We start from the raw sequence: 27848 nt of genomic DNA on the forward strand, positions 1-27848 counted from the left end.
TGTGCCATTCCGGAAGCTGCTCAGCGTGCAGGAGGCTCTGCAGGGTCCGAAGGCCAAAAGTCGCCACCTTGGTACACACACACACACACACACCAGGGATTGACCACCTTCCTCAATGGGAAGACTCAGGATTGCAACAGTGTCTCATGTTACCCCAGAAGACGTCTATCAACTTCATCTGAATCCTCATATCAAAGATAGGGTGTGGGATCACAGTGACCAACCGGACTACAACATGGAGGTGACCAGTTGGTTGATAACCAGGACCCTGTCTGATAGGAAAGTGCTCTGACCAGCCAGACCAGCTTCCCAATATTTTCCCTCTTCCCCCTGACAAACGCAGGTCCGTCCTCATCACAGCCCCGGGCCTCTCCTACAACAGGTGCTCCCGCACCAAAGCCTCGACAGGGGCCAAAGGCTGGGGGTGCACATCCCCAACCAAAACTTTCCCCGTGCATTGACCCAGTTCCCCAAGGGCATCTCCCAGTTCAAATGAAGGATGTTGCCGGCGTGGGGGCGCGTGTAAGCTGAAAGACCTCCATGAGAGAGGTCGCCTCTGCCCCTGCTTCCTCATTCTACCACCAACTTCCATCTGTTATTGGGCAGACTGGCTCTCCCACCCGGGCCTCAGTGGCTGGTACAGGCGCTGGATCATCTGGGGGTCTTTCGAACACTACAGCACGGAAATAGACCCCTTCAACCCTTCTAGTCTGTTCCAAACCATGTTTTTGCCCAGTCCCATTGACCTGCACCCAGTCCGTAGCCCTTTATACCCCTCCCATCGAGGAACCTGTCCAAGTTCTTAAATGTTAAAATGAGCCCACATTCCACACCCCACCACTCTCTTTGTGAAGAAGATCCCTCTTGATTGTTGATGCATTGAATAGCCTCTGACAAATGCTATACTGTTAAATTCAACAATAACAGGAGCCCCTGGAAATGGCGTCTGCCACCAGCCAAGCTCCGTCTCCTTTTTTTTTAATTAGCGCGCTTTGCGGGGACTTGCATATGGACAATAGCATCGTGGCAAGAACAGTGGTTTCAGCACGTGCAGACAGCCAATAGAAGCAGCTGTCTACATCCCCATTCTTGGGCAACCCCCTTCACACCATCCATGTAGGTGTTGTACATGGCAATAATTATAGTTCAGCAGTGAACAGTCAGCCCAGTTTAATCCCGATATTTGGGGTTGGGCCTACAAGTGCGCCCAAAACGTGTTATGTGGTAGCCATTGGTGGAAGTGGATACTTGGGGTGCTTCAGCTCGAAAGGATTGGCCATTCGTGGTCTCAGGGTTGTGGCCATTTGATTCATGTGTTGTTACTGAGGGAGCTCCGCCTATCCCGGATTCATGTTCCAGATCCTAGTTTATAATTTCAGCAGGAATGGTTCGGGATGGGGGCGGCTCCCATCCGTTCTGATTTTACCAGGTATGACCTGGCCTTCTGGCAGCTCCTTTCGACTATGCCCACATGGTCGTAGCCCTGGGGACTCTGCATCCTGCTAATGGCACGAGAGGCCGGCTGTTTCTGTCACAGCCCCTTTTTCTGTATTAGCCTCCTGTTCAGCAGTTGGAATTTAATTTCTTGTGCGTTCTTTAGCTGAGGCTCCAAGAGTCTTCTTGCTGCAGGCGGAGTTGTCCGTGTCTGCCGGAGAACCCGATATGGCGTCGCCGGGGATGGTCCTCAGGTTCAGAAGGTTAAGGATCACATCCGTATTCTCCCTGTGGGACTTCTCCACCAGTTGCTTTGCACTCCTCACGGCTCTTTCAGCCAACCCGTTTGACTGGGTACTCTGGACTGCTAGTGACATGGTTCGATACCCATGTTGTTGCAAAGCGTCTGAATTTATCACTGGTGAACTGGGTGCCATTGTCCGACAGCAGAGTGTGGTGAGGGGGTGCACTGAAAAGTGGCTTTTTAACTTGATAATGACTGTCGACGAGGAGACGTCGGGTAAATGGTCTATCTCAAACCATCCAGAGTATGAATCGACAAGAACTGTTGACTGTGCCATTCAAAGATGTCTGCTGCCACGGTTGACCAAGGAGGTCCAGCACCATGTGGAGCTGCAGCGGCTCTTTCTGTTGGTGCTTGTACCTGGCCAAAAAACTACGCCTCTAGCTCTGCGTTTGGTTGCTGCCCTCTGTGCAGGATGTTGTCATAAATGTTTTGCGGTGAACTCGAAACGACAGCTCTCAGGCCTTCCATTATGATTCCATCATCGATGAGTAATTCGTCCCGGAACGGGAAGTAGGGTTGCCCTTCAGGTGGTTGGCTGCTCTGCTCGTCAGGCCAGCCACCCTTGAAAAAAGTGTTCCGGGTCCTTAAAGTTGTATCTTCAGCCGTGCGCTGTCTCAGTTCATCCGACCGGGAGGAGGAGATGTGCATTACTGTCATTATATCAAACGGGTCCTCTTCCTCAGCCTGCTGGATCATGCATTTTCTGGGAGCATGAGACAGTGCATCGGCCAAGTGGATTTCTTTTCTGCACTTGCAAACTGGAGTCGCATCGTATTTCTGAAGCCTGAGCTCATTCTCTGTCATTGTGCAGGGGCCGCATGAATTGGTTCTCTCAGAATTGTGACCAGAGGTAAGTGGTCAGTCTCGAGGGTCACTGGTTTGCCATAAATGTAGTCGTTGAATTTTGAGTAGGCGAAAACTACTGGCAACAACTCCTCTATTTGGGCGCATCTGGTCTCCGTGGTGGTGAGTGACCTGGATGCGTAGGCCACTGGTCTTCCATCCTGCAGGCATGCTGGACCCAGTCCATACTGTGATGCATGACTTTTTAATGCGTGGAAGGCGTTTGGTTGTTGCTCGTGCCAGGATCACTCCACATCTTTGCGCATTAGCTGGATCAGTGGAGCAGTAAGATCACTGGAGTTTGGGATGAACTTGCCCAGGTAGTTGGCCATGCCCAAGAAACGTAGCGCTGTCACATCTGTTGGTACCGGGCTTTCACTGATTGCCCTGGACTTTGAAGGGTCCACCTTCAGGCCTTCTCCTTTGAAAACATGGCCTACATAACTGACGTGGGTCAGCCGAAACCTGCACGTACAGGGGTTGAGCTTAAGATGAATCTTCTGGGCTTTATCAAGTATCTTTTTAATTTGTGTCATGTTCTTCTGAGTTTGTCATCAACAATGATGGCAATGGAACATTCAGAGGAATCTGTATCGGCTGAAACCCGTGCTGAATGTGGTCAGCAGTGAGGACTTGTAGTCAAGTTTGATTTGCCAGAAGGAATTCTTTGCGTCCAAGATCAAAAGAAAGGATGTGTCAGCCATCTGCGCGGCAACTTCCTCCGCTCTATGCATTGGACGGTGCAGTCATTTTAAAGCTGTATTGAGGTCTCTCGGGTCCTTGCAGATCCGGATCTCCTGCCTGTGGTTTTTTTTTTTTAGCAGCCACCATGAAGGACACCCACTCAGTGGGCTTGAAGGCTGGGGTAATCACGCCCAGGTCCTGCATCCTGTCCAGCTCGACCTTAACCCCACCCTTCATTGCTACCGGTATACAACATGTCGGACAGACCACAGGCCTCACTTCCGGTCGAGCCGCATGGAGTGTGCCACTGGCAGTTTCCCCAGTTCATTCATAAAAAGGTCACTACTCAGAAAAGATTCTGTACGTCAGATCATCTTCGCCGGACTTATCTGGTGGACCACTCTGCTGAATGAAAGAAGACCTCTGTTCATGTTTGCGCTCAGGCCCAGCAGAGGCAGGTTGTCTTCTTGGACTAAGAAAGTATGTGCAGCTGTCCTTGAACGTAGCACCACAGTTGCACTGTGCCATCGGTTCTGATTTTGCTGCCCCCGTATGCCACCAGACTTGTGGATGTGGAGCACGGTATGACCTGTTCTGACTTCATCAGTCGCTTAAACGTTTTTCGTGACATGACGTTGCACTTGGCTCCAGCGTCAACTTTCATGTCTATTGCTTTACCATTGATCTTCATTGTTAACAAATGCTTCGTTATTCCTTCTGATTCTTGTTGAGTCTGCATCTGCAGAGTCAAACCATCAGCATAATACTCGTTGTCCAAGTTGGATTGTCCTTGCTCGGGTTCCAACTGGTTAATCGTCCTTCTGCATCTGGGTCTCGGGGTAACTTGCTGCCTGGCTCTGCAGCATCTGCTGAAATGGTTCCATTTCTGGCTGAACGCCGGGCACATCTCTCATCTTGCCACACGGTCACCGCCGCAGTTGCCACACTCCGTCCTGGGTGAGAGCGTAGCAGGGCTTAGTTAGCTTTGTCGTCATCTGGCTTCCAGCCACTGCCTGTTCACAGCTCCCGCCTGGACTGTGTCTATGCTCGTGCCTTGCTGCTGCGGAGGGGATAGCTTTCTGCTGTTCTCCTCCGTGGTTACGTAGGCCAGACACGTGGAGATGGCCTTTGTGAGCATTGGTTGTCATGCAGCAGTGCATTTCTCATGCCTTCGTTGGAGATGCCGCAGACCATCCTGTCTTTAATCAACTCATCACAGAGCGCTCCAAAGTCACAGGTCCTTGCCCTGATTTTTAGGTCGCTGACATATGAGTGAATTGACTCACCAGGCCTCTGGTTTCTGCTATTAAATCTGTACCTGTGGAGGGAGCTTCACTCTGTGTCTGACCCCGGGAGTGTGTGATGGGATGGGGAGGGAGCTTCAGTGACCCCAGGAGTGTGTGATGGGTCGGGGAGAGAGCTTCACTGACCCCAGGGGTGTGTGATGGGACGGGGAGGGAGGTTTCCTAATCCAGGAGTGTGTGATTGAATGTTGCGGAGGGAGCTTCACTCTCCCTTCAGTTGGAGACTCACACTCTCTCTCCCTTTCCCCCACCCTCTGTCCACAGCACCCTTCACCATCATCACCTTCCCCTTCTTGTTCGCTGTGATGTTTGGGGATGTGGGGCATGGCCTCCTCATGTTCTTCTTTGCCCTCTGGATGATTCTGAATGAGAGAGATAGTCGTCTGAAACACTTGCAGAACGAGGTGAGTAGGGACAGAAGGTGGGTGGTGGGGGGTGGTACACAGCTGCCTAGTGACTCCTGTATGATTTTTGCCCTCTTTCCCCCAGATCTGGCAGATGTTCTTTCATGGACGATACCTGCTGCTATTGATGGGATTGTTCTCTATTTACACCGGCCTCATCTACAATGACTGTTTTAGCATACCTCTCACCATCTTCCCTTCCGCGTGGAGTGTCCGTTCCATGGTGAACCACACAGCGTGAGGCCACATCCCGTCTCGCTACCCCCCGCCTCGCACCCCTCCCTTCGCCCCCTCCCCCTCACTCCACCCATCACTCCCCTGATTTTTACATCTGTATTCTAGGTTTCTGCGGGACGTCCCATCTCTGAACCTTGATCCAGTTGTGGATGGTGTGTTCAATGGCGTCTACCCATTTGGCATTGATCCGGTAATATTCACGTTTCTATCAAGACGTGGTAACGCCACGTTGTTACCGGTCCCGTTACCCATTTACCCAGGGTGGGGAGAGTTTACCAACTCCCCAGGGTGGGGTTGATGACTCCCCAGGGCAGGCTTAATGACTCCCCAGGATGGGGACGGGCTTAATGATACCCCAGGGCGGGTTTACTGTCTCCCCCAGGGTGGGTACGGGGTTAATGATTCCCCACGGCAGGGTTACTGACTCCCCAGGGTGGGTACGGGGTTACTGACTCCCCAGAGCAGGATTAATGAGGCCCCAGGGTGGGGACAGGGTTAATGAGGCCCCAGGGTGGGGACAGGGTTAATGAGGCCCCAGGGTGGGGACAGGGTTATTGACAGCCCAGGGTGGGGGACAGGGTTATTGACAGCCCAGGGTGGGGAAGGGGTTAATGACTGCCCAAGGAATCCTCAGGGTGGGGACAGGGTTACTGACTCTCCATGGCGGGGATACTGACTCCTCAGGGTGGGGAAGGGGTTAATGATATCCCAGGGTGCGAATGGCATTACCAAAGTTATTTGCTCATTCGCGTGTTTTCAGATCTGGCATTTGGCCGTCAACCGGCTGAGTTTTCTGAACCCCTTCAAGATGAAGATGTCTGTCATCCTGGGGGTTGTTCACATGTCCTTTGGAGTTGTCCTGGGAATGTTCAATTATCTGTGAGTGTCTCCTTCCCCTTCACTCCTCTCCTTGCCACACTCCCCCCCCGCTCCCTCCCTCCCCCCGCTCCCTCCCTCCCCCCGCTCCCTCCCTCCCCCCGCTCCCTCCCTCCCCCCGCTCCCTCCCTCCCCCCGCTCCCTCCCTCCCCCCGCTCCCTCCCTCCCCCCGCTCCCTCCCTCCCCCCGCTCCCTCCCTCCCCCCGCTCCCTCCCTCCCCCGCTCCCTCCCTCCCCCCGCTCCCTCCCTCCCCCCGCTCCCTCCCTCCCCCCGCTCCCTCCCTCCCCCCGCTCCCTCCCTCCCCCCGCTCCCTCCTCCCCGCTCTCCCTCCCCCGCTCCTCCCTCCCCCCGCTCCCTCCCTCCCCCCGCTCCCTCCCTCCCCCCGCTCCCTCCCTCCCCCCGCTCCCTCCCTCCCCCGCTCCCTCCCTCCCCCGCTCCCTCCTCCCCCCGCTCCCTCCCTCCCCCGCTCCCTCCCTCCCCCCCTCCCCCCGCTCCCTCCCTCCCCCCGCTCCCTCCCTCCCCCCGCTCCCTCCCTCCCCCCGCTCCCTCCCTCCCCCCGCTCCCTCCCTCCCCCCGCTCCCTCCCTCCCCCCGCTCCCTCCCTCCCCCCGCTCCTCCCTCCCCCCGCTCCCTCCCTCCCCCCGCTCCCTCCCTCCCCCGCTCCCTCCCTCCCCCCGCTCCCTCCCTCCCCCCGCTCCCTCCCTCCCCCCGCTCCCTCCCTCCCCCCGCTCCCTCCCTCCCCCCGCTCCCTCCCTCCCCCGCTCCTCCCCCTCCCTCCCCCCGCTCCCTCCCTCCCCCCTCCCCCCGCTCCCTCCCTCCCCCCGCTCCCTCCCTCCCCCCGCTCCCTCCCTCCCCCCGCTCCCTCCCTCCCCCCGCTCCCTCCCTCCCCCCGCTCCCTCCCTCCCCCCGCTCCCTCCCTCCCCCCGCTCCCTCCCTCCCCCCGCTCCTCCCTCCCCCGCTCCCTCCCTCCCCCCGCTCCCTCCCTCCCCCCGCTCCTCCCTCCCCCCGCTCCTCCCTCCCCCCGCTCCCTCCCTCCCCCGCTCCCTCCCTCCCCCCGCTCCCTCCCTCCCCCCGCTCCCTCCCTCCCCCCGCTCCCTCCCTCCCCCCGCTCCCTCCCTCCCCCCGCTCCCTCCCTCCCCCCGCTCCCTCCCTCCCCCCGCTCCCTCCCTCCCCCCGATCCCTCCCTCCCTCCCTCCCCCCGATCCCTCCTCCCTCCCTCCCCCGATCCCTCCCTCCCCCCGCTCCCTCCCTCCCCCCGCTCCCTCCTCCCCCCTCGCTCCCTCCCCCCTCGCTCCCCCTCTCCCCCCTCGCTCCCTCCCCCCTCGCTCCCTCCCCCCTCGCTCCCTCCCCCCTCGCTCCCTCCCCCTCGCTCCCTCCCCCCTCGCTCCCTCCCCCCTCGCTCCCTCCCCCCTCGCTCCCTCCCCCCCTCGCTCCCTCCCCCCTCGCTCCCTCCCCCCTCGCTCCCTCCCCCCTCGCTCCCTCCCCCCTCGCTCCTCCCCCCTCGCTCCCTCCCCCCTCGCTCCCTCCCCCCCCTCGCTCCCTCCCCCCTCGCTCCCTCCCCCCTCGCTCCTCCCCCCTCGCTCCCTCCCCCCTCGCTCCCTCCCCCCTCGCTCCCTCCCCCCTCGCTCCCTCCCCCCTCGCTCCCTCCCCCCTCGCTCCCTCCCCCCTCGCTCCCTCCCCCCTCGCTCCCTCCCCCTCGCTCCCTCCCCCCTCGCTCCCTCCCCCCTCGCTCCCTCCCCCCTCGCTCCCTCCCTCCCCCCTCGCTCCCTCCCCCCTCGCTCCCTCCCCCCTCGCTCCCTCCCCCCTCGCTCCCTCCCCCCTCGCTCCCTCCCCCCTCGCTCCCTCCCCCCTCGCTCCCTCCCCCCTCGCTCCCTCCCCCCTCGCTCCCTCCCCCCTCGCTCCCTCCCCCCTCGCTCCCTCCCCCCTCGCTCCCTCCCCCCTCGCTCCCTCCCCCCCTCGCTCCCTCCCCCCTCGCTCCCTCCCCCCTCGCTCCCTCCCCCCTCGCTCCCTCCCCCCTCGCTCCCTCCCCCCTCGCTCCCTCCCCCCTCGCTCCCTCCCCCCTCGCTCCCTCCCCCCTCGCTCCCTCCCCCCTCGCTCCCTCCCCCCTCGCTCCCTCCCCCTCGCTCCCTCCCCCCTCGCTCCCTCCCCCCTCGCTCCCTCCCCCCTCGCTCCCTCCCCCCTCGCTCCCTCCCCCCTCGCTCCCTCCCCCTCGCTCCCTCCCCCCTCGCTCCCTCCCCCCTCGCTCCCTCCCCCCTCGCTCCCTCCCCCCCTCGCTCCCTCCCCCCTCGCTCCCTCCCCCCTCGCTCCCTCCCCCCTCGCTCCCTCCCCCCTCGCTCCCTCCCCCCTCGCTCCCTCGCTCCCCCCTCGCTCCCTCCCCCCTCGCTCCCTCCCCCCTCGCTCCCTCCCCCCTCGCTCCCTCCCCCCCTCGCTCCCTCCCCCCTCGCTCCCTCCCCCCCTCGCTCCCTCCCCCGCTCCCTCCCCCCCCGCTCCCTCCCCCCCCGCTCCCTCCCCCCCCGCTCCCTCCCCCCCCGCTCCCTCCCCCCCCCGCTCCCTCCCCCCCTCGCTCCCTCCCCCCCTCGCTCCCTCCCCCCTCGCTCCCTCCCCGCTCCTCCCCCCCCGCTCCCTCCCCCCCCGCTCCCTCCCCCCCCGCTCCCTCCCCCCCCCGCTCCCTCCCCCCCCGCTCCCTCCCCCCCCGCTCCCTCCCCCCGCTCCCTCCCCCCCCGCTCCCTCCCCCCCCCGCTCCCTCCCTCCCCCCGCTCCCTCCCTCCCCCGCTCCCTCCCTCCCCCCGCTCCCTCCCTCCCCCCGCTCCCTCCCTCCCCCCCTCCCCCCCGCTCCCTCCCTCCCCCCGCTCCCCTCCCTCCCCCCGCTCCCTCCCTCCCCCCGCTCCCTCCCTCCCCCCGCCTCCCTCCCCCCCGCTCCCTCCCTCCCCCCGCTCCCTCCCTCCCCCCGCTCCCTCCCTCCCCCCGCTCCCTCCCTCCCCCCGCTCCCTCCCTCCCCCCGCTCCCTCCCTCCCCCGCTCCCTCCCTCCCCCGCTCCCTCCCTCCCCCCGCTCCCTCCCTCCCCCCGCTCCCTCCCTCCCCCCGCTCCCTCCCTCCCCCCGCTCCCTCCCCTCCCCCCCGCTCCCTCCCTCCCCCCGCTCCCTCCCTCCCCCCCTCCCTCCCTCCTCCCTCCCCCCGCTCCCTCCCTCCCCCCGCTCCCTCCCTCCCCCCGCTCCCTCCCTCCCCCCGCTCCCTCCCTCCCCCCGCTCCCTCCCTCCCCCCGCTCCCTCCCTCCCCCGCTCCCTCCCTCCCCCCGCTCCCTCCCTCCCCCCGCTCCCTCCCTCCCCCCGCTCCCTCCCTCCCCCCGCTCCCTCCCTCCCCCCGCTCCCTCCCTCCCCCGCTCCCTCCCTCCCCCCCGCTCCCTCCCTCCCCCGCTCCCTCCCTCCCCCCGCTCCCTCCCCTCCCCCCGCTCCCTCCTCCCCCCGATCCTCCCTCCCCCCGATCCCTCCCTCCCTCCCTCCCCCCGATCCCTCCCTCCCTCCCTCCCCCCTCGCCTCCCTCCCCCCCTCGCTCCCTCCCCCCTCGCTCCCTCCCCCCTCGCTCCCTCCCCCCTCGCTCCCTCCCCCCTCGCTCCCTCCCCCCTCGCTCCCTCCCCCTCGCTCCCTCCCCCCTCGCTCCCTCCCCCTCGCTCCCTCCCCCCTCGCTCCCTCCCCCCTCGCTCCCTCCCCCCTCGCTCCCTCCCCCCTCGCTCCCTCCCCCCTCGCTCCCTCCCCCCTCGCTCCCTCCCCCCTCGCTCCCTCCCCCCTCGCTCCCTCCCCCCTCGCTCCCTCCCCCCTCGCTCCCTCCCCCCTCGCTCCCTCCCCCCTCGCTCCCTCCCCCCTCGCTCCCTCCCCCCTCGCTCCCTCCCCCCTCGCTCCCTCCCCCCTCGCTCCCTCCCCCCTCGCTCCCTCCCCCCTCGCTCCCTCCCCCCTCGCTCCCTCCCCCCTCGCTCCCTCCCCCCCTCGCTCCCTCCCCCCTCGCTCCCTCCCCCCTCGCTCCCTCCCCCTCGCTCCCTCCCCCCTCGCTCCCTCCCCCCTCGCTCCCTCCCCCCTCGCTCCCCTCCCCCCTCGCTCCCTCCCCCCTCGCTCCCTCCCCCCTCGCTCCCTCCCCCCTCGCTCCCTCCCCCCTCGCTCCCTCCCCCCTCGCTCCCTCCCCCCTCGCTCCCTCCCCCCCTCGCTCCCTCCCCCCTCGCTCCCTCCCCCCTCGCTCCCTCCCCCCTCGCTCCCTCCCCCCCTCGCTCCCTCCCCCCTCGCTCCCTCCCCCCTCGCTCCCTCCCCCTCGCTCCCTCCCCCCTCGCTCCCTCCCCCCTCGCTCCCTCCCCCCTCGCTCCCTCCCCCCTCGCTCCCTCCCCCCTCGCTCCCTCCCCCCTCGCTCCCTCCCCCCTCGCTCCCTCCCCCCTCGCTCCCTCCCCCCTCGCTCCCTCCCCCCTCGCTCCCTCCCCCCTCGCTCCTCCCCCCTCGCTCCCTCCCCCCTCGCTCCCTCCCCCCTCGCTCCCTCCCCCCTCGCTCCCTCCCCCCTCGCTCCCTCCCCCCTCGCTCCCTCCCCCCTCGCTCCCTCCCCCCTCGCTCCCTCCCCCCTCGCTCCCTCCCCCCTCGCTCCCTCCCCCCTCGCTCCCTCCCCCCTCGCTCCCTCCCCCCTCGCTCCCTCCCCCCTCGCTCCCTCCCCCCTCGCTCCCTCCCCCCTCGCTCCCTCCCCCCTCGCTCCCTCCCCCCTCGCTCCCTCCCCCCTCGCTCCTCCCCCCCTCGCTCCCTCCCCCCTCGCTCCCTCCCCCCTCGCTCCCTCCCCCCGCTCCCTCCCCCCCCCGCTCCCTCCCCCCCCGCTCCCTCCCCCCCCGCTCCCTCCCCCCCCGCTCCCTCCCCCCCCGCTCCCTCCCCCCCCGCTCCCTCCCCCCCCCGCTCCCTCCCCCCCCGCTCCCTCCCCCCCCGTTCCCTCCCCCCCCGCTCCCTCCCCCCCCGCTCCCTCCCCCCCCGCTCCCTCCCCCCCGCTCCCTCCCCCCCGCTCCCTCCCCCCCGCTCCCTCCCCCCCCGCTCCCTCCCCCCCCGCTCCCCTCCCCCCCCGCTCCCTCCCCCCCCCGCTCCCTCTCCCTCCCCCCCCGCTCCCTCCCCCCCCCGCTCCCTCCCTCCCCCCCCGCTCCCTCCCCCCCCGCTCCCTCCCCCCCCGCACCCTCCCCCCCCGCTCCCTCCCCCCCCCGCTCCCTCCCCCCCGCTCCCTCCCCCCCCGCTCCCTCCCTCCCCCCGCTCCCTCCCCCCCCCGCTCCCTCCCCCCCCGCACCCTCCCCCCCCGCACCCTCCCCCCCCGCTCCCTCCCCCCCCGCTCCCTCCCCCCCCGCTCCCTCCCCCCCCGCTCCCTCCCCCCCCGCTCCCTCCCCCCCCGCTCCCTCCCCCCCCGCTCCCTCCCCCCCCGCTCCCTCCCCCCCCGCTCCCTCCCCCCCCGCTCCCTCCCCCCCCGCTCCCTCCCCCCCCGCTCCCTCCCCCCCCGCTCCCTCCCCCCCCCCGCTCCCTCCCCCCCTCGCTCCCTCCCCCCTCGCTCCCTCCCCCCTCGCTCCCTCCCCCCTCGCTCCCTCCCCCCTCGCTCCCTCCCCCCTCGCTCCCTCCCCCTCGCTCCCTCCCCCCTCGCTCCCTCCCCCCCTCGCTCCCTCCCCCCTCGCTCCCTCCCCCCTCGCTCCCTCCCCCCTCGCTCCCTCCCCCTCGCTCCCTCCCCCTCGCTCCCTCCCCCCTCGCTCCCTCCCCCCTCGCTCCCTCCCCCCTCGCTCCCTCCCCCCTCGCTCCCTCCCCCCTCGCTCCCTCCCCCCTCGCTCCCTCCCCCCTCGCTCCCTCCCCCCTCGCTCCCTCCCCCCTCGCTCCCTCCCCCCTCGCTCCCTCCCCCCTCGCTCCCTCCCCTCCCCTCGCTCCCTCCCCCTCCCCCTCCCCCCCCTCCCCCCTCGCTCCCCCCTCCCCCCTCGCTCCCCCCTCGCTCCCTCCCTCCCCCCTCGCTCCCTCCCTCCCCCCCTCGCTCCCTCCCTCCCCCCTCGCTCCCTCCCTCCCCCCTCGCTCCCTCCCTCCCCCCTCGCTCCCTCCCTCCCCCCTCGCTCCCTCCCTCCCCCCTCGCTCCCTCCCTCCCCCCTCGCTCCCTCCCTCCCCCCTCGCTCCCTCCCTCCCCCCTCGCTCCCTCCCTCCCCCCTCGCTCCCTCCCTCCCCCCTCGCTCCCTCCCTCCCCCCTCGCTCCCTCCCTCCCCCCTCGCTCCCTCCCTCCCCCCTCGCTCCCTCCCTCCCCCCTCGCTCCCTCCCTCCCCCCTCGCTCCCTCCCTCCCCCCTCGCTCCCTCCCTCCCCCCTCGCTCCCTCCCTCCCCCCTCGCTCCCTCCCTCCCCCCTCGCTCCCTCCCTCCCCCCTCGCTCCCTCCCTCCCCCCTCGCTCCCTCCCTCCCCCCTCGCTCCCTCCCTCCCCCCTCGCTCCCTCCCTCCCCCCTCGCTCCCTCCTCCCCCCTCGCTCCCTCCCTCCCCCCTCGCTCCCTCCCTCCCCCCTCGCTCCCTCCCTCCCCCCTCGCTCCCTCCCTCCCCCCTCGCTCCCTCCCTCCCCCCTCGCTCCCTCCCTCCCCCCTCGCTCCCTCCCTCCCCCCTCGCTCCCTCCCTCCCCCTCGCTCCCTCCCTCCCCTCCCTCCCCCCCTCGCTCCCTCCCTCCCCCCTCGCTCCCTCCCTCCCCCCTCGCTCCCTCCCTCCCCCCTCGCTCCCTCCCTCCCCCCTCGCTCCCTCCCTCCCCCCTCGCTCCCTCCCTCCCCCCCTCGCTCCCTCCCTCCCCCCTCGCTCCCTCCCTCCCCCCTCGCTCCCTCCCTCCCCCCTCGCTCCCTCCCTCTGATAACTGTTTCCTCTCTACATACAGATACTTTGGGACATGGCCATACGTGCTTCTGGTTTTCCTGCCTGAACTGGTTTTCCTGCTTGCCCTCTTTGGCTACCTGGTGGTCCTCATTGTTTACAAGTGGATGGCGTTTGGCGCTTCAGCCTCTCGCTCTGCCCCTAGCATCCTCATTCACTTCATCGATATGTTCCTGTTCACCAGCTCCCCACGTAATGCCTGGCTGTACCATTGCCAGGTATGGAGGGGAGAAGGAGGTTGAGGGTGAGACAGGGTGGGGCAGGGAAGAGAGGGATGGGGGAAGGGGAAACAGCAAGAGGGGTTGCAGAGAGGAATGAAGGAGGAGTGAAGTGCAGAGGCTGGATGAGAGGGAGTGGGGAGGAGTGAGGGAGGGAGAGGAGTGTGGGGAGGGGGAGAAAGGAGAAAGGGGGCTGGGGAGAGAAGGGGGAGAGAGAGGGGACGAGGAAAGGAGAGGGGAGTGGAGAGGGAAAGAGACGGAGACCAAGGGAAGGGGGAGGGGCAGAGAGGGGGAAGGGGGGAAGGAGAGTCCCAAGGCTCACCCAAGTTCTGTCTGGTTTCAGAGGAATGTTCAGATGGTGCTGGTGATCATTGCCCTGCTCTGCATTCCAACACTTCTCCTTGGGAAACCTCTCTACCTCAGCTGGAAGGGCCGCAGAGTAATGAGGACCCGTCAGGTGGGTTGCATCATACCCTGACACCCTCTAGTCCCTGGCACCCCTTCTTCCCAGTCTCTATAAACCTCTACAGTCCCCTATACCCCTTCCTGTAATCCCTCCAGTCCACTACACCTCTCCCAGTCACTGTAAGTCCCTCTGGTCCCCTACATCCCTCCCTGTCTCTGTAAGCTTTCAAGAGATCACATGCAGTGATATCTATGTCTCTTGCAGGGCAGATACACATCTCTTGCTGAAAATGAAATTAACACAGATGTTGAAGATTTGGAGCAGGATTTAGAGGATTCTGTAAGTTTGGAAGCAGCTTCACTCTGTGTCCCCAACATGGTAGTGTGCGACGGGACAAGGGAGAGGGAGCTTCACTCTGTATCCCACCCCAGGAATGTGCGACAGGACGGGAGAGAGGGACCTTCACTCTGTGTCCCACCCCAGGAGTGTGCAATGTGTTGGGGAAAGAGGGAACTTCACTTTGTGTCCCACCATGGGAGTGTATGACAGGACAGGGGAGAGGAAACTTCGCTCTGTGTCCCAACTCAGGAGTGTGTGATGGGATGGGGAATAGGTGCTTCACTCTTTGTCCCCCCCCAGGAGAATGTGACGGGATGGGAAATGGGAGCTTCACTCTGTCCCAGCCCAGGAGTATGTGACGGGGTGGGGGAGAGGAGATTCACTCTGCATTCCACCCCAGGAATGTGTGACAGGATGGAGGAGAGAGAGCTTCGCTCTATGTTCCACCCTGGGTGTGTGCGATGGGATGGGAGAGAGGGAATTCTGTCAGCACTGAGCAGATGTAAGGAGTTTGAAGGTTCATTGTCTCAGTTTTTTCTCCAGCAGGTCAACCTTGGAGATGTTTTCATGATGCAGGCAATCCATACTATTGAATATTGCCTGAGTTGTATCTCCAACACCGCATCTTATCTGCGACTTTGGGCTCTCAGTTTGGCACATGCTCGTGAGTATATGCTGGTGTGGACTGATTCCAGGGAAAGATACAACTGGAACTATGAATAGTGCTGGTGTGGGATATAGAGACAGGGTAATTGATCATTCTCTCCGCAGAGCTATCAGAGGTTCTCTGGAACATGGTACTCCGTCAGTGTCTGAGGAGATCAGAACTCGGTTACTCAGTGCTGCTGTTTCCTGGCTTTGCATTCTTTGCTGTCCTGACCATCGCGATTCTCCTCATCATGGAAGGACTGTCTGCATTCTTGCATGCCCTCCGTCTCCACTGGTATGTGCGCTGATGTCCTATCAACAAAGGGGTTATTTGTCGAGAGGGAGCTTCACTCTGTGTCTGACCCCAGGAGTGTATGATGGAACGGTGCGGAGGGAGCTTCACTCTGTGTCTGACCCTGGGAGTGTATGATGGAACGGTGCGGAGGGAGCTTCACTCTGTGTCTGACCCCGGGAGTGTATGATGGGATGGTGCAGAGGGAGCTTCACTCTGTGTCTGACCCCAGGAGTGTATGATGGAATGGTGCGGAGGGAGCTTCACTCTGTGTCTGACCCTGGGAGTGTGTGATGGGACGGTGTGGAGGGAGCTTCACTCTGAGGGAGCAACGCCATGATTGTGTGATAGGACCGTCACCAGGCTCTCGCCTAAGACCTTTGTATAGTCACTCCCCAAGACATCCCAAAACTCCCAGAGGAACTCCATTGTGAGCCCATCCAGCTCCTCCAACGTCAGGGGAGCATCCGACACTCATCCACCTCTGGATGAATCCAAGTTAGATCCTCCCATAAGTCATCACTTGCCTCCTTACTGGTCGGATCTGGTGAGAACAGGGTTCCGTAGAAGGGTCGAACCAAGTCTCATATTTTCTCCGAGTCTGTGAGAGATGAACCGTGATCAGTGAACAACTCCACGAGCTGCAGGCGGACATTCCGCCATTTCTCCAGGGAGTGGAAGGGTGAGGCACGATTTAAATCCTGGAGCCGTGACCTCACGAACTCACCCTAAGATCACTCAAGCTGGAGGCTCCTCAGTGGTCCCTCCTCCTGATGCAAGGAACATAGCTGGTTCTCAGCAGATCTGAGAACGAGACTCCGTCGAGCAACTCTCCCTCACATTCTCAGAATTCTGGCTCTTAATCGAACCTCTGGGGTACCTTGGGCAGAAGGGTCGTGCGTGGGCCTTACACCCCACCCAAGAAGTGAAAAATCCCCTATTTCCTCCTTCGAGTGGCCCTGGACTCCCAGAAAGAGGCCTGGAAGTGATTATCCCTCCAGCAGCCGGTTATTGAAAGGCCAGTACGTGGATTGCCCCCTCATTCATGGTGGAGTGAGATCCACCCACACCAGGTGCTGGTCCGTTCATGACACGGCTTCATGGAAGCTGCAATGACACTGGAGATGTGGGCCAGGTGGTCTTTTTTTTCAAACTTTATTTAAAGGTAGAAAAAACATAACATAGAGTCCAATATCCTTTGAAGAAGACCGCAGAGCCCACCTCACTGACAAAAGGCAAAGGAGGAAAAACCCAACACCCAACCCCAACCAACCAATTTTCCCCTGCAACCGCTGCAATCGTGTCTGCCTGTCTCGCATCGGACTTGTCAGCCACAAACGAGCATGCAGCTGACGTGGACTTTTTACCTCCTCCATAAATCTTCATCCGCGAAGCCAAGCCAAAGAAAAAGAGTCCAATAATCGTCAAAAATTAATTTTATAAATATATATAAAAAAAATTTAAAAAAGACAGAAAAATACATTTAAAAAATTTTTTTAAAACAGACCCGCCCTCCCACCCCTTCAGCCAGCTCCCTTAAGGGGAGCCAAAAATATAAATTATATACAAAAAAATATTATAAATGTTAAGAACAATTCAAAGTATATCTAAATGCATATATTCCAAATATGGAGACCATTTGCTAACAGAAAAAGAATAATTATCATGTAAATTATGTTATTTTTTTCCCATAACAATACGTTTTCAATTCATTATGCCAACGTATTATAATGATCTCTGTATTGTCTTTCCAAGTACTCGCGACACATTTACACACTACTGAAAACACCAAACATACAAAAGCAATTTGAATTTTATCCAAATCTAATCCCCTCAATGAAATCAAATTACCCAGCAAGAAAATCGTTGGGTCTAATGGTAATGTAAAGTTATACAATTTTTCCAAAACCACTTTAATTCCTTGCCAGAATGGTTGAACTTTAACACAAGTCCAAACAGCATGTAAAAAAGTTCCAATACATGAATCACATCTAAAACATAAATCTGAATTACTAAATCCATATTTTTTATTAGTTACTCTGGAGTCAAATATAATTGATGTAAGAAAATTGTAATTAACCATTCCATATTTTACATTAGTCAATTTGATTACATTGTCCTGACACATATCCACCCAATCATCTTCATGAAAAATAAACACTAAATCACTCTCCCATTTGTTTAGATTTTTCCCAATTCAGTTTATCCATATTATCTTGTAACAAATTATACATAACTGAAATATAACCCTTCTTTGGTACAGAGGAAATCAAAGTCTCAAATCTCGACAAAGTAGGTAAATTCATCTCTCTACCATAATTATCCTTTACCAAGGCTCTAAGTTGGTAATACACAAACAAAGAATTTACAGATATATCAAATCTCTCTCTTAATTGATTAAAAGAAATAAATTGTCCTTCTTCAAAACAATCCTGTATTCTTTATACCCTTAAAATCCCAACTCATTAAGCATTGAAAAAGAAATAAGTTGGTTATTATACAATGGAGTTAAAATTGATAATTTATCTTTTGATCCCAAAACCCTATTTTTTAAAATCCAGATCTTTAACAAATGTTTCAATACTGGCATATTATATTCCTGTAAAAAAAATTCAAGTTCTAACGAAATATAAATTAATGTACCTCGACCTCAGAAATACACGCCATTTCCACCTTAGCCCAGCTAGGAGGTTGATCTAGATTCATCAATCTGCTAATAAACTTCAACTGGGCCGCTTCATAATAATTTTGAAAATGTGGTAACTGAAGTCCACCTAACGCATATTTCCATGTAAGTTTATACAATGCCACTCAAGCTAATTTACCTTTCCATAAAAACTCCTGTACTACCTTATTTAAATCCTGAAAAAAAACCTTTTGAAAGTAAACAAGGTATTGACTGAAATAAATATTGAATTTGGGGAAAAATATTCATTTTAATACAATTGACCCTATCAATTAAAGTCAATGGAAGATCTTTCCACTTAATCAAATCTGCTTAAATCCGTTTTAATATAGGCACATAATTTAACTGATACAATGACTGATAATTAACATCTACAAGCACTCCTAAATATTTAATTTTATTTGTCCACCTTAATTTTTATAATAATTTTAAATTCTGAATAATCTCCTACTCCAACTGGTAAAATTTCACTTTTATCTCAATTAACTTTATATTCCTGACAGTTCTCCAAATTTTGACAAGCACTCTTGTAACTGCTTCAACGACCGTTCTGGTTCCGTCAAATATATCAATACATCATCTGCAAATAAATTAATCTTATATTCTTCATTCATAGCCTTCATCCTGCTAATTTCATCATTTTCCCTAATAGTCTGACCTAATGATTCAATAGCCAGCGCAAATAAGGCTGGTGACAATGGACAGCCCTGCCGAGTTGAACAAGTCAACCTAAATGGTAAAGAGATCTGACCATTTATCACCACCCTAGCAATCGGGTTTCTTATATAAAGCTTTAACCCAACCAATAAAAAAAAAGGCCAAATTTAAACTTTTCTAACACCTTAAATAAAAAAATCCCACTCAACCCTATCAAAACCCTTTTCTGCATCTAGTGCAATCACCATAGGATGGTTAGGCTGCTTTCGGTTTGAATTGACCAAAGTAATTAATCGAAGAATATATGATCCATTTCTGTTCTTAATAAAACTGTATGTATCAACTTAGGTAAGTACATAACAAGTTTATTAGCTAATACCTTGGCTATAATTTTATAATCGACATTTAATAAAGAAATAGGTCTAAATGAAGACACTTAATGGATCTCTCTTTTTTATGGAATAACAGTTATTAAAGCACTTGAACAAGATTCCGGCAACTTCTATTCTTCAGTAATTTATTTTAACACATCTCCAAATACATTAGATAAATCATCATTAAAAAAAATTATAAAATTCCGCAGGAAATACATCATCCCCTGGGGACTTTCCATTTGGCATTTCCTGTATAGCTTCCTTAATTTCAGAATCTGTAAATGGAGATTCCAATTCCTGAATATCTTTCTCATCTAGTACCAGTAGCCTTAATTTAGATAAATAAGATCCAATAGAACCATTATCCCGCTTCCCCTCAGAAGTATATAATTTTTGATAGAATGAATAAAACTGATCATTAATTTCCTGAGGCTTATAGGTAATTATTGAATTATTTTTAACGGCATTAATAATCCGAGATGCTTGTTCAGCTTTTAGTTACCAAGCAAGTACCTTCTGAGCTCTTTCTTCCAACTCATAATAACGTTGTTTAGTTCGATTAATTAAATGCTCGAACTGATAAATCTGTAAAGTATTATAATGTAATTTCAATTTCGCTAACGCAATTTTTTTTATCTTCGGTCACATCCTTCTGAAAATCTTTCTCTAACTCAGCAATCTGGTTTTTCAACTTTAAACTTTCTGCCATATGTTGTTTCTTAACTTTTGTAGAATAACTAATAACTTGTCCCCTCAAATAAGCTTTTAACGCGTCCCACACTACAAAATAACTATCCACAGAATTAATATTCTCAGTCAAAAATAGAGAGATATGCTCTTTAACAAAAGTAACAAACTTTTTTTTCAATAACATTGCATTAAACCTCCATCAATACGACAAATGTACCACTTCTGAACTTTAACAGGAAAAAAGTATTAATGAATGGTCTGATAGAACCATTCAACTTGCAATACTCTAACCTGGAGGTGTGCTGATACCAAAAAAAAAATCAGTCTTAGAAAACGAATCATGATGTCGTGATGAATAAAAAGAAAAATCTTTGTAGGATTAACCTTCCTCCAAACATCTACCAGATTTAAATCTTTCATCAATGCTTTAATCAGTATTGCCATCTTTGATTTCCTTGTACTCTTTGGGTTTCTATCCAAAAAGGGTTCCAAAACACAGTTAAAATCTCCATCAACTAAAATATTTTCATTAGCTTGAGTTAACAATAAAAAAGCTTCTGAAATAAACCGTTCATCTCTATTAGATGCATAAAGATTAAGCAAAGTCCAAGATTCAGCAAAAGTTTTACAATTCACCCGTAAAACTCTACCTAGATTTCCCTCTGAAGATTCCAATTCAAATAATAAATTTTTATAAATCAAAATCGCCACCCCTCTTGCCTTAGAATTAAAAGAAGAAAAAAAAACACATGTTCAACCCAATCTCTTTTCCATTTCAAATGTTCCTTTTCAGTCAAATGTGTTTCTTGTAAAAAGGCAATATCAATTTTCACTTTTTTAATATAAGCCAATGCCCTCTTTCGCTTAATTGGATTATTTAATCCCTGAACATTAAAAGTTGCAAAATTCAAAGTAGACATTTTTACTAGCTATTAATATATTTACACTCTATAAAATAACGCTCCCCTTGATAATCCTTCAAGAGCACAAAAAAAACCCACCCCATAATTTAAAAAAAATTAGAAAAAAATCACCCAAAGGTAGTAACACCCTAAAAAACTGGGTGTGGAAAACCCACTAGTGGCAGATGACAGTCAAAGCTTTCAGTGTCATCCACCTCCCCCCCAGCCAGATACACATTCATTATGTAATTAAAAACAATCAAATATAGTAAATATATTCAACCCAATGATTCCACGCCCAATGATTGTTTTGGATCTTAAATGTCAAGAAGACCGTGTCAGCTCTTCTTTCTTTCCATTCTTACCATTCTTTCCATACCCATTCCCATTTCCGTTTACCCTCCTCTTAGGAGACGATGGTGAAGACTGCCCATTTCTTCGCAATTCTGGCAATGATTTAGCAAAAACCAAGGCATCGTGATCGTTCTCAAAAAATTGAGATTGAAAGTTTCCGTAATATACCTTTAAAATTGCAGGATAACGAAAAGCAAACTTGTAGCCTTTTCGCCATAAGACATCTTTAGCCGAATTAAATTTCCGCCATCTTCTAATAACCTCTTGACTCAAATCGGCATAAAAAAACACATTGTTTTGAATCATCAATGGGGATTGACTCTGCCGTGCTTTCTGTACCACCATTTGTAAAATTATTTCTCAATCTTGATATTTCAAACAACGAATCAATACTGCCCTCGGTGTTTGTCAAAGAAGTGTTTTTTTCCTCAACGCTCTATGGGCCTGATCCTGTTCCAAACCTTCAGGAAAAAGCTCTTTACCCGGTACCTCTGGGATCCAATGCTTAAAATGTTTTAATGGATCAAAGTCCTCTGGAAGACCAACTATTTTCACATTATTTCTCCAGCTTTGATTTTACAAAGAATTAATTTTCATCAATAAATCCCTTCTTTGAATCCCCCAATCTACAGAAGAACCTTCCACTTTTTCTTTATTGCATTCCACTTGATTTTGACATTCAGAAAAAGCTGTTTCAATTTTTAAAAAATGATCTTGTACAATATCAACAGATTTTATGCATCTGTTATTATCATTCTTAACTACAGTCATTTCTTGTTTCATAGTTGACATTTTTTCACACAAAGTATTTATTTTTGTTTTCACCTCCATAAATCCTTGGGTCATTTGAGTTGACATTTGTTTTGACATATTATCCATTTGAAAAGCAATCCTTTCCAAAACAGTAAATACTGAGTCCAATCCAGATTCCATGGCCACTTTTTGAGGTTTACCTTCTACTTATAGAAGTACAGGCTCCTCTTCCTGGGCAAATTCCAATAAGGTAAGTTCCTCTTCTCCTACAGTTACCATAGGTCCTTTGACTTTGCGGCTGTGGGTCTGGGCACCCGACACCACAGCCCACACTTTTTCCAGAAGATCATGGATCCGGGATGCTCCGTGCATGCCCAGCAGATCCACCGGACGTGCAGGAGCGTCCTCCGACACTACACTGCGTGCCCCCAAGCCTCCCAGCAATGTCACGGGCTCACAGGCCCCTTTGTCAGTTGGGTCGCCCGCATGCACATCTTCACGTGCACGCGGGTCGGCTACGACCGAACTCACCAAAGTGCCGGCGCCACCTTGCGACTGCAGGATCGGCACTGAGGTCAAGCTTGAACGGGCAAGAGTCCTCTGAGTATTGGAGAATCCGTGGATTCAGCTGTGCAGGTAGGCCTCAGATCGTCTATACTTTTATATGGTAATTTCTTCTGAAGTTGAGTTTTAGATTTCTTCACATTAGTATCCATGATGAATCACTGTTATTCAAAAAACTATAAATATTATTTTTAACCACTTTTATACTTTTTAAAGTCAGGTATTTAATAATCCAGCTGGGGAAAGGTGGAACACACGTCTTTCTTCTACACCATCTTGTCACGCCCCGTGGGCCTGGTGGTCAACGCATGAGCCACCTCCTGCACACCTCCGGGTGAAGGCATTGGAGTCAGGGTGGAGGGTCCACCAGGCATCTGCTGAGTGAAAGGAGCCGACCAGTTCCCTCAACGTGTTCACTGATGCCTGGTCTCACTATAACCCCCGAGCAACCCCCTTCTTCAAGGGGACAGTTAAAGTCCCCTCCAAGGGTAACACATTCACTCAAGTCCAGTGAATCCAACAGAACCAGCACCTGATGAAACATGCGCCTGCTGTACGCCGGGCCTGGGGCCTACACGTTAAACAGGCGTGCCTGCTGTACGCCGGGCCTGGGGCCTACACGTTAAACAGCCGAGCCTGCTGTACGCCGGGCCTGGGGCCTACAAGTTAAATAGGTGCGCCTGCTGTACGCCGGGCCTGGGGCCTACATGTTAAACAGGCGCATCTGCTGTACACTGAGCCTGGGGCCTACACGTTAAACAGGCGCGCCTACAGTATGCCAGGCCTGGGGCCTACATGTTAAACAGGAATGTCTGCTGTATGCTGGGCCTGGAGCCTACACGTTAAATAGGCATCTGCTGTACCCCAGGCCTGGGGCGTATACGTTAATATAGTGGAACGGTACGCCATCCAGGTGCACGGCGAGGTGGACCAGGTGTCCCAGCATCAGATTCTGGACCTTCACAATCTCCAGCTGGAAGTTCAGGGCCAATAAAATGGCTCCCCACTGGAATTGGCAGTGAGGAGACTCATAAACACCTCCTCGCCACCCAGGTTCTGGGTCGGTTCATCTGCTGGGATTGTGTGAGTTCCCTAAAGGAAGTTCACCCAATACTTCCCCTCTCTGGAGCCTGCCATGAGCTGCTCTGCTGCCGGTAAAGTTCACCCTTGCTACTGTTGCAGACAGAGCAAAAGCACGTTACTTGGTACTCGTGCCCAGCCTACCCCCTCGGGAGACGACAGTGCTACTCTGCACCTTACGGTGCCAAATCTGGAAAATCCTTCATCCTGTGCCGCTCATTCCCATGAATGTCTCCCCTTCTGGTTCAGGATGTCCCGCAGCAACGCCATGACCCCGTCCAAATCCAGCCAGTGGGCTGCAGCCAACTTAGTCTTATTGATGGCGCCAGTAAGGAAACCCTAAATCTCCTCTTCAGTCGTCCATCATCTCACTGTTAATGGAGGGCAGCTCATCTTCAACACCGAATGTTGAATCCCCACCCTCCTCAGGACACCTGCTACTAGTGACCAGCTCATTTGCTGGACATGGAGCAGTGGGCGGCTCGAACTCACCTGCTGGCATTACCTCCATCACTCCCACCCCCAGGAACAGTGGTGGAGGGGCCCTCTCCCGGACCATGCTGAGAGAATGGACCCATTGGGGGCTGCCCAGCAGAGAGATGTCCTTTGTCTGGGGCATTGGGCCCAATGACGGCTCCAGCAGGCCCCTGGCTTGTTCCCATGTTATTATGATCGACTGGGGTTGGGAGGGACAACTCCTGGGAATCCTCAGGGTCTGGCCTTGGGCCAGAATCTTCCCCCACTCCCCCTGACAAGCCCAGGTCCATTTTGATTACAGCCCCCGGTCTCTCTAACAAAGGGTGCTCCTGCACCAGGGTGCAAGGTGTCGACAGGGGACAAAGGCTGGGGGCGCACCTCCCCAACCAAAACCTTCCACTCACGTCATCCCAGTTCCCCAAGACCATCCCCCAGTTCCCCAAGACCATCCCCCGGTTCCCCAAGACCATCCCCCGGTTCCCCAAGGCCATCCCCCGGTTCCCCAAGGCCATCCCCCGGTTCCCCAAGGCCATCCCCCGGTTCCCCAAGGCCATCCCCCGGTTCCCCAAGGCCATCCCCCGGTTCCCCAAGGCCATCCCCCGGTTCCCCAAGGCCATCCCCCGGTTCCCCAAGGCCATCCCCCGGTTCCCCAAGGCCATCCCCCGGTTCCCCAAGGCCATCCCCCGGTTCCCCAAGGCCATCCCCCGGTTCCCCAAGGCCATCCCCCGGTTCCCCAAGGCCATCCCCCGGTTCCCCAAGGCCATCCCCCGGTTCCCCAAGGCCATCCCCCGGTTCCCCAAGGCCATCCCCCGGTTCCCCAAGGCCATCCCCCGGTTCCCCAAGGCCATCCCCCGGTTCCCCAAGGCCATCCCCCGGTTCCCCAAGGCCATCCCCCGGTTCCCCAAGGCCATCCCCCGGTTCCCCAAGGCCATCCCCCGGTTCCCCAAGGCCATCCCCCGGTTCCCCAAGGCCATCCCCCGGTTCCCCAAGGCCATCCCCCGGTTCCCCAAGGCCATCCCCCGGTTCCCCAAGGCCATCCCCCGGTTCCCCAAGGCCATCCCCCGGTTTAGAAGAGGGGATATTGTCGACGTTTTAGCGTGAGGCTCAGAGGCCTCCATGTCATACTCCCTCCCATTCTCCTCAGGGCAGACCACCTCTCCCACCCAGGATTCAGGGGTGGGTACAGGCATTGGATCATCTGGGGGGGGGGGTCTTACTCTCAGATGTTTCTTCACCTCCCCTTTGGACGATCCTCTCTTCCCCACCCTTGCTTTGCCACTGCATCTCCTGCCACATGAACTGGGGGATGGGGGGGTCAGCGCCAATGGTGGAACTCGCTTCTCGGAGCATGGTGCAGTCCTTCCGAGCATGTCCCAGCCCCTTACAGACATGGCACCGCAGATGGTCCACGGACCAGTAGATCCAGTGCACCTTCCCCTTGTACTGGACCTGGAACCACCCCTTAGTCTCATCCTCCTTCACCAGTAACACAAACGCCTGACATCGGAAAAAATAAACGTGCCTTAGTTCAGGTTTCTGAAAGCTGAACAGAAGTGGGGAGATCTCTGACTGGATGCAAATGGGGTATGTTATGAGCCCAGAGGACCCCCAAACCCAGCAGCAATAGATATTCACCAAGACAACTGGTTACTTAAACAAAAATTGCTTTCAATTATCTTTTAAACATGAAAACAGAATCACACTTTTACATAACACTTTTGACTTAACTAAACTAATTTAACCCCCTTCTAATTCTAAGCGCATATGTATGTAATGTGTGTGTAAATTCAGAAAAGTTCTTTGGCTCACAGTCCAATCTCACTTCTCATTCCTCCAAGTTCACTGGTTGCAGGCAATTCTTAAACTGTGGACAGAATTCAACATTTATAAAGTTCACCAGGTTTTGGTGCTTGAAAAGTAGATGGTTACCACTCAGGAAGGTTCTTGTCGATTTTTAGAGAGAGATTTGTTGTACATTTACTTCCATTAGCCACTTAAGTGTCTTTCCGAAGAAACTTGCCCCCTTCATGGTTCTCTTTCTTTCAGGTCACCACAGAGATCCTTTTTGTTTCACTTATTCCAAGTGAAACATTCGACAGTCAGTCCTCTCCTCTTGCATGAACCACAAGAGCTTTGACCAGGCTGAAATAAGAACCTGTCTTCCAAATGGGGTTTCCACAAGCTTGCCAACTTGTCCTGTTCCAGTCCCAGCTGCTTTTGCTGGCTGTAACACTGTAGAAGTGATCTCTCTCTGCCTGTCTTTGTCTCTCTCTCTCTGAGAAAAAAGCCTGTTTTACTCTCTCTGCTTGCAAAACCACATGACCCTCTTGGAACAGCTCCAGACAATATGTCTAGCATGGAGTAGAGCTCCAGTATTTCAAATAAGATCTGTTTTAAAATATTTGTATGTGACCTACTGTAACAAACCTTTCCCAATTTATCTCCCAAAAACTTTTTAAATACTCTTATCACAGGTAGAAGGAGATCATAAGGAATAGTGGGCAGGTTTTGGACAGACTCACCTGCTGCTTGGCAGACTCAAAAGGGTCCACTTGCAGGAACATCCCCACCCCCCCCCCCGCCTCAACCTGTGTACTGATGGCCAGGGCCACCGCCTTTGCAGTTTTTAAATAAATCACAGCCTTCCCGTCCATCTTCACAGTTGCTGTTATGGCTGAGGGGCCAAGGACCTTCCCCATCGCCTTTATGCAGTCTCCAGCTTTGAGAGTCGGGGGCAAGTAGATCTTCACCGCATGTCCATCATCCAGGGAACCAAAAGGATTGCAGTCACAGGAGCCACCGAAGCTGCAGCAGCGTAACTCCTGGAGGGCCCAGCTCTTTCAGGGGACCGGGAGGACATATTTGAGACAGCACCAAATCCAAGATGAGAGTTGGAGGGAAATCCTCTGACCACTGGCTACCTGGCAACCTTCCAACGCCTCCCAAAATCCTGAAGGTTAGGCCAAGGCTTTCAGGCCTTTGAAATACCTTTGTTAACCAACCATTAAGGTTAACAAACAAAGGAACAGGATGGGAGTCATTGACTTTGAGATGTTAACGAGCAAATTAAGCAAAAAGTTGGTGTTTTGTGGTGGAGGAGATCGACCCTGGCATGCTGGCAGCCAGTTACTCGATCCGCGTTATTGGAGAAGCAGGGTTAAACTCCCAAATTCACAAAAAGTCCTTCATAGCTCTCCCACACCACCAACACAAATCCCCCTTCAGTCTCAGAGCCTTTTGCAACAGGAGCTATTCTCGATCTTCCAAATTCCTTCCCAGCGATACAGACTGGCTTCACTCTGTCTGACCCCGGGAGTGTGAGATGGGACAGTGCGGGGGGAGCTTCACTCTGTGTCTGCCCCCCTGAGTGTGTAATGGAATGGTGTGGAGGGAGCTTCACTCTGGGTCTGACCCCAGGAGTGGGTGATGGGACGGTGTGGAGGGAGCTTCACTTTGTGTCTGACCCTGAGAATGTGTGATGGGACAGTGTGGAGGGAGCTTCACTCTGTATCTGACCCCGGGTGTGTGTGATGGGACGGTGCGGAAGGACCTTCACTCTGCGTCTGACCCCAGGAGTGTGTGATGGGACGGTGCTGAGGGAGCTTCACTCTGTCTGACCCCGGGAGTGTATGATGGGATGGTGCGGAGGGAGCTTCACTCTGTGTCTGATCCTGGGAGTGTGTGATGGGACAGTGTGGAGGGAGCTTCACTCTGCGTCTGTCCCCAGGAGTGTGTGATGGGACGGTGTGGAGGGAGCTTTGCTATTTTAACACACACTCTCTTTCTCTGTCCCTCAGGGTTGAGTTTCAGACAAAGTTTTACTCCGGAACCGGAGTTGTGTTTGTCCCTTTCTCTTTCCCACCCTTCGAAGACTCCACGATGTGACCAGGATTGTCTCGGTTTAAATTTCATGAAGATTCACACCTAGGATGACATTCTCTGATTCTCCATGCGACTGATTGGTAGATTTTAGCGCGATGTTTTGTCCTAATAAATCAGATTCAAATTTTGTAAACCTGGAGTGAGAGTTTTGAGTTTGGAAATCTGCACATCCCTCCATTCGCTTACACCCCTGCCCTGGTTCTGTAAGACCCCTCTAGTCCCCTAAACCCTTCCCTGTCTGGAACCTCCTCTGGTCCCCAACACCCCTCCATGTCTCTGTAACCCCACTTACAATCCCCTAACACCCCTCTCTTTGTAACATGATCTGATCCCTTACATTTCTCCCTGTCTTTGTAACATCCTGCAGTCTCTTACCCCCCTCCCTATCCCTCAACCCCTCACTGTCTCTAACTCCCTCCTGTCCCCAACACCTGTCTCTATCTCTGTAAACCCTCTAATCCCCCATAGCCCTCCCCTGTCTTTGTAACCCTCCCCAGACCCCTGTAACCTCCTCCTGTCTTCTTTCATGTCTCCTACACCCTTTCTATCTCTGTAACCCCTTCTGGTCT

General features: G+C 55.7%; 1 protein-coding gene across 3 annotated transcripts; it reads left to right on the top strand.

Annotated features, from left to right (window-relative positions):
• Nucleotides 1-62: 62 nt before the first annotated feature.
• Nucleotides 63-27412, top strand: LOC138750100 (V-type proton ATPase 116 kDa subunit a 3-like). Of its 3 annotated transcripts, none has more exons than XM_069912232.1 (11): nt 68-1116; nt 4837-4976; nt 5062-5213; nt 5319-5403; nt 5974-6092; nt 12962-13175; nt 13519-13632; nt 13846-13920; nt 14467-14584; nt 14692-14863; nt 27195-27412. In XM_069912232.1, exons 2-11 carry the CDS (start codon nt 4878-4880, stop codon nt 27280-27282), a joined length of 1236 nt encoding a protein of 411 aa, XP_069768333.1. In that variant the 5' UTR covers nt 68-1116; nt 4837-4877; the 3' UTR covers nt 27283-27412. The 3 variants fall into 3 exon arrangements, with proteins under 3 accessions (XP_069768334.1, XP_069768333.1, XP_069768332.1); XM_069912231.1 differs by having other exon boundaries at nt 69-1116; nt 14464-14584; XM_069912233.1 differs by lacking the exon at nt 14692-14863 and having other exon boundaries at nt 63-1116; nt 14464-14584.
• The last annotated feature ends 436 nt before the right edge of the window (nt 27413-27848 follow it).

The sequence above is a fragment of the Narcine bancroftii genome (assembly GCF_036971445.1).
Source record: "Narcine bancroftii isolate sNarBan1 chromosome 5 unlocalized genomic scaffold, sNarBan1.hap1 SUPER_5_unloc_1, whole genome shotgun sequence".
NCBI classification, from domain to species: domain Eukaryota; kingdom Metazoa; phylum Chordata; class Chondrichthyes; order Torpediniformes; family Narcinidae; genus Narcine; species Narcine bancroftii.